This window comes from Hibiscus syriacus, unplaced genomic scaffold (genome assembly GCF_006381635.1).
Source record: "Hibiscus syriacus cultivar Baekdansim isolate YM2019G1 unplaced genomic scaffold, ASM638163v2 tig00000132_pilon, whole genome shotgun sequence".
In the NCBI taxonomy this organism is placed as follows: domain Eukaryota; kingdom Viridiplantae; phylum Streptophyta; class Magnoliopsida; order Malvales; family Malvaceae; genus Hibiscus; species Hibiscus syriacus.
The window spans coordinates 1,264,680-1,275,325 of record NW_024061764.1 but is presented as its reverse complement, the minus strand read 5'-3'; the positions used below and the strand labels follow the sequence as shown (position 1 = coordinate 1,275,325).

The following is a 10,646-nucleotide window of genomic DNA, read 5'->3' as shown; positions in this document are numbered from 1 at the left end:
TTCTAATTTTAATTTAGTCTACTTTGTTTAAACATTTTAATTGTAGACTTTTAACTTTTTCACTTTTGATAATGTTTTTTATATACAGTTTGAGCTGAATGTTAACGTTCAACTTAAATATGTATATGTGTTTATATGTTATATGTATACATATATTATACATAATATATAATATATGTACACATAAAGCGCCTTTTTAAGAACGTGTTTGTTGAATTGAATGTCACATGTACAAAGCGCGTTCCATAGGATACGCATTATTACCACATAATATAAAAGGGTGACATTTTAATAAATATTGATGAAAGAGTGATAAATAATAATTTTTAAGATAATTTTTGATAAAATTGCCTTAAAAAATTAGAGTGAAGATTGAAATGAAAGAACTGCATATGATTCTTTAGTCAAATTAGTAAATGACTCTTTCCAACCGGTAAACAGTCAACATATTGAAACGTGGGAGAGTGATGCTACATGGGGCCAGGCCAACGACAGATCAAGCCACGGCTGCACCAGGTCGCCTGTCATACGAGACCCAATCTGTGAATTTCGTTGACTTGGTTTGAGATCAAATGACTTCTTTGTGCAATTAATGCAATCGAGTTTTGTATCAAAGCTTCGAATTTGGTTGGTTTGAATAGGTAATCTCAAAAGTGGGATTAAAATTTGAATTGTAACAAATATTTATAAAATCGAATTAACTTTTAATAAGTTTTATTTAATAAAATAATCCTAAATTAATAACTTAACTTAAAAATAAACTTAAATTTTAAAAACAAATTTTATTTAATTCAAATAAAATTATAAATATCATATCTCAAGTAGAATTAAAGGGTTTGGTAATTTGGTTTACATCATAAATAACATATTATTAGAATAGATGACTGAGATTGACTCATTATTTATATATATATAATTAGATTTTGTACCATTCTATTAACTAGGATTATTGGTGGAATAGTGTAGAGTTTATATATAAATCTTAGGCACAATGTTAAAATTAGCCCTCGATATTTCATTTTAGATTAAAAAAGGCTCTTATTTTGGAGTATTAATTATGTCTTAACTAATAGTTTTCATCTATAGAGGGAGTTTTTTACCCCAAAGCGAAACGATGGGAACCAAAGTGCTCCTAAGGGCCAAAATGATCATTTTGGTAAACGTTGGGGGCTAAAATGCTCCCCAAAAAAATAAGAGCCAAAATGATAATATTAGTAAATGATGGGGGCTATTTTTGACATGATGCCTAAATATTTTAAGGTTAATGTAGATATTGTAATTGACTTTGACATGCAATTTGGCTCATTGGTATAGTACAATTTGGCCACTTAATTTGACTTTGATTTGCAAATTGATCTATAGTTATTTTTTTGTACAAATTTAAAACAATGATAAAATATTTATTTAAAAATAAAAAAGAACCAAAGTGTTAATTTTCATATTTTAAAATTTAATTAAATACAAATTCAAATATTTACTTAGGGATTGGTTAAAAGGATGATTGTTATTCTTATAGGTCTCGGATTTGAGCACTAGAGACTGCAAGAGTCTTTGAGCTTTCGTAGTCAAATGATTAAAAATCTTTATAATAAATATTATTTTGTAATCACCCTATATTAATAATAAAAAAAATTAAGGATCAAATTACAAATTAAAACCGAAATTAGAGGGAAATTTGCATATCAAAATCAAAGTAAGAGACCAAATTGTACCAACAAAATCAAGGGTCAATTTGCATATTAAAAACAAAATCATCAGTCAAACTGCACAAAAGAAATTCAGAATTCAAATTGCATATAAAATCAAGGGGGGAAATATAGATTAACTCTAAATCTTAATAAACACGACTCCAATCTTTGAAAGTTTAACTTTTAGTTGTTTATTTAAAGAATATAAAAGAATAATTGATAAAAACATCATTGTGATAATATTAATTATAATTTAAAATAAAATAAAATAATAATAATAATTTTTACTTGAGTTGATATATAATTATTTTTTATTCTAAACTTAATCTGAATTTTAATTATTAGTATATTATTTATTTTTCATTTTAAAAGATAAATAAAATAATCAATTATAAATAATATATTTAAATATTTAATTAAAACGAATCATTATAATACACAATCGAACTATATATACTTTTGTAATAATTAAAGAGAATATAAAATTCAATCATTAAAAAGTATTAATACCACATTTTTTTCTTTTTATCTTTTCTACATAATAGTTTAAGCCAGGGTGTTCCCGTAACATATTTAAGATCTAATTAGGGATGAACATAGGTTGCTTCGGGTCAGATTTTCAGTCAATCCGATCAGATCCGAAAATTATACCTCCTCCACCTGGATCTGATCCAACCCAAAACAATATGTTTATTAAAAAATATTATTTTTATTCAATAAAAATATAGATTTAATTAAAATAATAATATATATAGAGGGACATTATCGTAGTTATGACTAAATATAAAGATAAAATTATATGTTTTTCTCTGGTCAGGTCGGATCAGGTATTTTTCACTATATACCCGAAATCGAATCCGATTTTTTTTTAAAAAAAATCTGACCCGATCAGGTCGGGTCGGAACTCGACGAATTTGGGTCTCATGCTCATCTCTAAACCTAATTAGAATTTATATACAAATTTACAGATTACCCACAAAATTCGAACTTAACCTTACAAACTTAAATGTAAGAAGTCAATTTTTGGACAAGTTCAACCTAAGTGAGAGTATCATTGGTTGAAATTTGGAACAAGCTTAGCTCGATTACAGCTCCTCCCATTTCCGCCGCATAACATTTGCTTGTAATTTTAATCACGTGGAACGCGCCGCACCCTTCGGGAGGGGGGTTTCTAGCCTTTCCTTTTTTTCTTTTTTCTAGTCCAAACCCTTTCTTGACGCAATCTATTGTTTATTCTAAGCTTCCAATAACTCCATATTTTAGGCCCTAACGTCTCAACCGTCTCTCTATTCCCTCTTCTACAAAATTCAATTAATTACTAATAAATATAAGTTAGTTCAATTGCTCATCTATTTATTAATATTTTAGTGGCCACTGTAATTTAATTAATGTTTAATTTTATTTTTCAGTTTTCAGAAGAAATAATGTTATGTCCAAAAATTTTATTCATTGGATCTACGTGTTCATTGTTTCTAGAATTGTCAGTATGTGGTTTATTGGCCAAAACAAATGGTAAGGTTAATGACTTAATGGGCAAAAGAAGAGTGGTGTATACCATTTTTTTTCAGTCATTTTACTCGTTGTCTTGTCCATTCTATATTAAGTTTCTCAATTGGTCAATTTGCCAGGTGGCAATCTGACGCACCGTCTGTCGTAACAATTATAGGGGGGGGGGAAATCAAATTCTGAAAAATCCAAAAATTGTGATACGCTGTGGCTAGATCTGGTCTACGTTCCAAACGCTTTTTATTAGCGATCCCATTGCACCGGTAAAAAGACTATCACAATACATTTGAAACGCCTTCCCATATCTCACGTCTCTCTTTCCCTTCCCCTATCCCTTTCAACCCGTCTTTATTTTCTTTTTCTTCTTCGTCTTTTTCCGATCGAAAACTTTGGTCTTCTTACACTTGTAAATTTATTTATGGACAAAGGATGGGGGCTTACTCTCGGTACTTCTGATCCTGTATCTAGTTTCTTCCCCAGCAAAACCAATTCCGCCAGCACTGGACCTTTCTTCAGGTTAAAGCAGCAGCAGCCGGACATGTTTCAGTTCCCTGTTAGCCTTGCTGGCTCCAGGGAGGACCACCGTGGAACTTCCTCTTCCTCCTCACCTGCCTCTTCTGACAACCGCCTGGTGGTCGATGAGGTTGACTTTTTCTCCGATAAGAAACAAAGGATTGATGATGATAACAAAACTAGTACTACTGTCACCGCCAATAAGAAAAATCCTCACGGTGGAGGCGCTCCAGGCTTTGATCATTTGGGTGTAAATGTAAGTGTTTTTATTTCTCTTCTCCTTAAAACCATTTTCTTTGAGTTACTTTAGTGTTGAACTGAATTATTGAAGATGATGTTTGTTTCGCTTTTGCTTTTGTTCTAACTCTAGACCGGGTTGCATCTTCTCACGGTTAATGGCGGGGTATCATCGGATACGGAAGATAAACGAGCAAAGAATGAGGTATGAAGATGATTCTAAAAGTGAAAAGTTCTTATTGTTTTGGTTCTTTAACTTTTTGAATCGGCGGCGGCGAGCTAGCATATATATATGCACTAGGCATCATTTCACACTGAATGATTTATGTTTTCACTTTAATTCAGCTGGAGGAATTACAAGTGGAGTTCAAACGTACGCATGCTGAAAATCAGAGGTTAAGAAACATGATTAGTCATGTCAGCAACAACTACACTGCTCTCCAGATGCACCTTGTGACCTTATTGAAGCAGCAAAGAAATCCGGGACCCAAAACCACCCAAGAACATGAGGTAGTTTTATTCTTCTTTTATCTATACCATAGGAACTGTATAATTTTGATTCAAATCGGTGACATCAATATGTTCAATGGATTCAGATTCAAGAAGTAAAATCCGAAGTGAAGAAATATGAGGTGGCAGTGCCAACACAATTTATGGATCTAGTCCCATATTCAGGCACCACAGAAGCAGATGAGATGTCGCATCCTTCATCAGAAGAAAGAACACGTTCAGGGTTTCCTCCAAACAACGTGGAAGTTGCATCCAAGGATTATATCAAAGGCAAAAGTGAGATTGCTGAGTTTAACATGGAGGCTTCTTGTTTGCGGGATGACAAGAGAATTGATAGAGAAGAAAACCCGGAATCTGATGGCTGGGGTCCTAACAAAGCTCAAAAGTTGAGTCCTTGTAAGCTGATCGAACAATCTGCTGATGCCAACACGAGGAAAGCTCGTGTTTCCGTTCGAGCTCGATCGGAAGCTCCCATGGTATGTTACTGCTTCAATCATTAATTGTGAAGATCATTCGGTTGATATGAAGTTGTTATATTGTTTCGTTGAATTGATGCAGATCAGTGATGGATGTCAGTGGAGAAAATACGGACAAAAGATGGCAAAAGGGAACCCCTGTCCTCGAGGTTATTACCGGTGCACAATGGCAGTTGGTTGTCCTGTCCGAAAACAAGTACGAATCTTTTTTTTAACTTTCCTAGATTTCATTGTTTGGATTCTCAAGGCCTGGAACTGATTAGTAGTATTCATGTTGATCGATTATCAGGTTCAACGCTGCGCTGAAGATCGAACAATCTTGATAACGACTTACGAGGGCAACCACAATCACCCACTTCCTCCAGCTGCCATGGCAATGGCATCAACAACATCAGCAGCAGCAAGCATGTTGCTTTCAGGTTCAATGCCCAGTGCAGATGGGATCATGAACCCGAATTTGCTTTCCAGGACAATCCTTCCATCATGCTCTTCCAGCATGGCATCGATTTCAGCTTCTGCTCCATTCCCAACTGTAACATTGGACCTTACTCAATCACCAAACCCTCTACAATTCCAAAGACCACCACCCCAATTCGAAGCCTCTCAATTGCCTCAAGTTTTTGGCCAAGCACCGTATAATCAGTCAAAATTCTCAGGCCTGCAGTTGTCTTCGCAGTTAGGCCACCAAGTTCCTCATCCGCAACTGCAGCCTCAACATCCCACCCTGGCTGACAAAGTAAGAGCCGCCACGGCTGCCATCACGAATGATCCCAGCTTTACCGCTGCCCTCGCAGCTGCCATCACCTCCATCATTGGTGGTTCTCACCCAAATAATAGTAGTAGCAACACCTCCAACAGCAATAAAAGCAATGCCATCACCACGAACAGCAGACAATAGATCAGTAGGGCTTCCCACTGGGAATTTATTAGAAAAGACTTTTTTGTTATACCCATTTCCCCCCTTATTTTTGTTGTTACTGTTCTTTAATTGTGGATGAGATGCAGATTACATGTTTATATGTTTTCTTTGTATCTTGTTGTTTGGGAGGGTTAGGTCACGTACACACACTCCATTATTTTGTTATTGTTGTTTCAGTGGAATAAATCCGATTCAGATTTCCCAAGTACACAGAAAAACATGAGTATAATTTTATTTTCCAATGTGTAATGCTCATCTTGTTTGATCCAATTTGCTTAACTTATGTTTTAAGAACAACATCGTCACGACAAGATAAAATGATGGAATGCAACATTTACAAGATTTAATCTTAGAGAACAGAAAACGTATTACTACTAACGTGTAAGACACCCAAGTATAATTCCCAGAAGACAAATAAAAGGAATAATTGTCTCAATCCACATGGAATATTCTTCTATTTTGTTATAAACAGTCAAGGAAATACGGCTACCACCGTTTGACACGTAAATCATTTGTACAGAGGAGAACCTGATGAGAACCGAGACGGTGGACTTTACAACGAGATTCCCAGGCAACAACTTGTGCCTGAGATTTTCTTTATTTTTCTCTTTCGGGTTGTTCAGAGCTAGAGGTCAAATTTGTTCAATGTAGAAGATATTTAGTACTTTTTTTTTATTGGACGAGTGAGATACAATTGTTGACTTTAGGACCGTGCTGCCCATCCCGTTCGATTGACATATGATCCAGTCCTGTCGTGTTCCATGGAAGGGGGAAACCCCCAACGTGGAACTTCGTGGTCATGGTGTGGTTCGCACCGTACCTCATCCACCGTACAATTCTCATCTCCTTTCAGTATTTCTTTCGTTTTTGTTTGTTTGGTTTTTTAAATTTAGAGCTTGCAATTTGGAAATTCATCACAGCCCCACATGCTTCCATGTGAACCGATCATTATTCTCCCCTTTAATACTTTCTTCTCGTTCCACGGACTTCTATTATGTGCGTATTTGCATTTTCTTTTCAAGGATATTTCATCGGTCTACTTCGCTTCATTTTGTAAAATAAATTTTAAAAAAAAATAGGGGAAAATGTGTTTTATTTTTAAAAAATAATTTTTAAAGTGGCATGTGTCATTTTATTAGTGGAGACAGGGCTCCACGTCATCTTTCGTGACGGAAGTGGGCGAATCCGTTAACGACAGAAAACACCATGTATGAAATCGAAAATTTTAAAATATTATGTATAAAATTGAGAATTTGATATACTTCATGCATGAATGGAGCAATTAATAAGTATTTTGTATAAATTAATTAATAAATATTAACAAAATAAGAATGTGAAATATGAAGGGAGATGCATTCAAGCCGCGTAGCTAGTACGGTGGAAGTATAATTGGTATTTCTTTCAAGTGGTGTGATCGGATGCATGATTATGATGAAATTATCATTGTCACGTGAAGTAATAATAATGTTTGAAATTGCGTGCATGAAATCCGTGTGGTGTGGGCGTTGGAGATTTAGGTTTCATTATATAATTGAACTAAGAGAAATAAAAGGCATCTGTCACGTTGTATGATTTCAAGGCTGTTGAATGTTGAAACTAGATTTGTCTTTTGTCATTAATTTCTCTATATGTATTTCCCTGCCATTTCCTCTTTTATTTTTCTCAGCTCAAACATTTTCCACGATTGAGGAACGTGAGTATAGGCTTAGCCCAATAAGCAATACGTTTCCAAGTCGTGGGCGTCAATGAAAACTGGACTTCATTTTGGGCACCATGAAATCGCCCAATCGTAAAGCACAAGCAGATCAAAAGAGAAGTGTAATAATAGAATTCACATTCATTACTTTCTTAGGCAAGTGTGCAAGCTCCATTCGAGTGTTACTTCATACGTATTTGAGCAAATTAAAACCAGTAATATATATTTAAACATATGCGAGCACATCAATGATGCTTCGCCCTTTATTCGTTACTTTTTTTCTTTCTCGGCCTTTATTCATTACTTATTAGTGATACACACAATTCTGCGCACCCAATTATTATGCATAACTGCACATCCCATATACACACGAGTTTCCTTTACCGCAGTTGTTGTTGCATCCTCCACAGTGCTTCTGGTTGGACAATGGGCTCACACACTTCCCTTGACAGCAAATCTTGGAGTAGTTACACTTCTTCCCACACCTCCCACAGTTGAATTTGTCCCCCATGATGTCCACGCATTTTTTGTTGCAGCAAAACGGTCCTTGGCTGCCCCTCGTGTTGCAAATTTCAGGGTGTCGGTCGCATGTGAAGGCGGGACGAGGTTTTTGGGTGAGAAATCGACCCGCTCCTCGAAACGGTGTTGGCATTTGGCGATCCGCCGGGGAAAGATGAGAAGTTTCACTTGTGCTGGCGGAGAGGGTAATGGCCGCCAAGGCCATAACCATAGCCAACATAAGGAGAAGCTTGAGGAAGTTCATGTCTCTCCGAATAAGAAATTAAGCTTATGAAGAAGGTGGTACTACAGATATGATTGGTTTGGATGGAGAAGAACGTAAGCATCCATGGGGTATTTATATAGAAGAAATGAAGCCAGAAATTTCAGTGGTAATCAAAATTTACAGCATTGCATGGTATATGGATCCATGGGAAGCTGCTTTTGGTTAATTAGTCGGTAGTCTAATCCAACGAGTACAAAAATGTAACTGAAATTAGGCCTCTTGAATTAATGAAAAATCATAGTTGAAAATTTTAGATATTGGTAGGCAAATTGCCTATCAATTTATCGTAGTTTACACTTTCCAGCACCTTGAATTTGATGTTTTTATAGGATATATAGATTTAAGTAAATTCCACAATTACTCATCACTCTATTACTTATTTATTATTTTGGTCATTGAACATTAGTTTTGCTTTCTATTTTGGTCATCTATATTTATGGATTTATTTTAGATTTTCCATGTCATTTTCTCTTTCTTACTCGACACTAATATGTTACCTTTTTTTTTACATTTTTCACTTGATTAATACAAAGAAAATAAACTAATACTGTGGGAGTGGAAGAGGATTACAGGAGTTCTATGTCTAACCACCAAATTAAACTTTGAAATTTGTTATAATTCCACCAAAACATGTATTTAGCTTCGAGCCGTAGTTATAGTTCGTTCTTCTACTGGATTTCATATAAAGGGTTTCTTATTGGTGTAAGTCCATTGGCCGTGCTTGGATTTTTTAGGTCAGCAATGTTATATATACCTCCAATGGCCGTGTTTCTCTCTTGAGTACAACGCTCTGCTCGTTCCAGATTTTTTGGAGCATACGTTAGACATTTGTAGTCCGTAGTGCCGGCTCTGCAATGATGAACACAACCCAGAAAAATTGCTAATTACTATTAGAGCATTTGCAGTTGTGTTCTTTATACGTATACTATAATTCTTTCAGGTTTTTAGATAGGGCTTATAAATCTTGCTATCTTTACCATCTTGTGGTGCCTGTAAAGAGTGAAAATGGTGTTTAAATTTCAAAATTGCGTTGCATCAATACTCATTTCTTGGATTTTTGGTGCATGCTCGTACGTCAACTCACGAGACAGACCACTTTGTTTATTTCTACTTGGATCAGAAAGTAGTTTTGCTCTTCCATCGTGCTCCCGTTAACTACATTCCATTGTTGTTTTCTCTTTACTAAAGAGATTGATTCAGGCATGGCAGTCTAACCTCAATTCGTTTCCAACTGTGAAATTGGTTAACGCTTAATAATAATTGTATTAAATAAATAAGTTTTTTTATCCCGCATAATATAGTATATATTTTCAAATAGTTACATGAAATCATTAGAACAATAATTAATTATTATTATTATTTAAATAACGACATAAACATATGCCAGCGGCTAATCATTTGAATATTTGATGAAATTATTATCGTAAAGAAGGGGGATGTCTGCCAGGGTTTCTAGGCATAGCTGCACATCCCGTACAAGCATTTACTTCCTCTGTCGCAGCCATTGTTGCAACCCCCACAGTGCCGTTTATCGGACATCGGATTCACACACTTCCCTTTGCAGCAAATCTCCGAGTACTTGCACTTCCTACCACACTTCCCGCAATTAAGCCTGTCCTTCGTCACATTCACACATCTTTTCTTGCAGCAGTCAGTCCCCGGGCTTCCCGGCACACGGCACACTCTCGGGTATTCATTACATGTTATCGAGGCCCGACGTTTCCGAGCAAGAAACTGGTTCGTAATCCCAACAGAAGGTGGATCGACTTGACTACGATCATCGTTATTGTGAACGAACAAAGATTCATCGGTAGATGGTGCGGCTGAGAGATTGGTGATGGCCAAGGCCATGAACAACGCAAACACTAGGAAGATCTTGAGAGCTTTCATGTTTGGGAGTTGGTCCAAAATGAGAATGCTTTGGATAATTGAGTCCGAAGAGAGAATGAAGAGTTGTAGAGGTATTTATAGGGAAGAATATGTTAAAGAAAAAGGAGTTTGTTTCTCGCAGAGATTGCCATTAGTGGGATGGTCCAATTCAACGTGAGTTTTTAAGATGTTTAAGTAAACTGAGTTAGGCGATCCAATGAAATTTATACAAAAAAATTAGGTGAGTTTCATCTGTTTTAATTTCAATTCCTAAGCTCAAACCAATTTACCTCATTAGTTAATCGTTGATGTTTTTAAAAGTTATAGTCGGGTTCGAGCATGCATTAACTATCTACAAAAGTGATTGAAGGTTTATTATCAAATGGTTGAGAGCATTTAGAACATATGCTATCTTTTATAGTCACCTTAACTTTATGGGAAATAATAA

The 10,646-nt window shown here is 35.5% G+C and overlaps 3 protein-coding genes across 3 annotated transcripts; 1 reads left to right on the top strand and 2 right to left on the bottom strand.

Annotated features, from left to right (window-relative positions):
- The first annotated feature begins 3,557 nt into the window (after positions 1-3,557).
- LOC120131418 (probable WRKY transcription factor 31) lies at positions 3,558-6,091 on the top strand. The gene is made up of 6 exons (XM_039148441.1): positions 3,558-3,963; positions 4,078-4,149; positions 4,290-4,454; positions 4,541-4,930; positions 5,013-5,126; positions 5,220-6,091. The coding sequence occupies exons 1-6, from the start codon at positions 3,613-3,615 to the stop codon at positions 5,826-5,828; spliced, it is 1,701 nt and encodes a 566-aa protein (XP_039004372.1). The 5' UTR covers positions 3,558-3,612; the 3' UTR covers positions 5,829-6,091.
- Positions 6,092-7,883: 1,792 nt separating this feature from the next.
- LOC120131515 (stigma-specific STIG1-like protein 1) lies at positions 7,884-8,354 on the bottom strand. The gene has a single exon (XM_039148518.1). The coding sequence runs from the start codon at positions 8,306-8,308 to the stop codon at positions 7,886-7,888; it is 423 nt and encodes a 140-aa protein (XP_039004449.1). The 5' UTR covers positions 8,309-8,354; the 3' UTR covers positions 7,884-7,885.
- Positions 8,355-9,781: 1,427 nt separating this feature from the next.
- LOC120123758 (stigma-specific STIG1-like protein 1) lies at positions 9,782-10,219 on the bottom strand. The gene has a single exon (XM_039142614.1). The coding sequence runs from the start codon at positions 10,217-10,219 to the stop codon at positions 9,782-9,784; it is 438 nt and encodes a 145-aa protein (XP_038998545.1).
- Between the last annotated feature and the right edge of the window lie 427 nt (positions 10,220-10,646).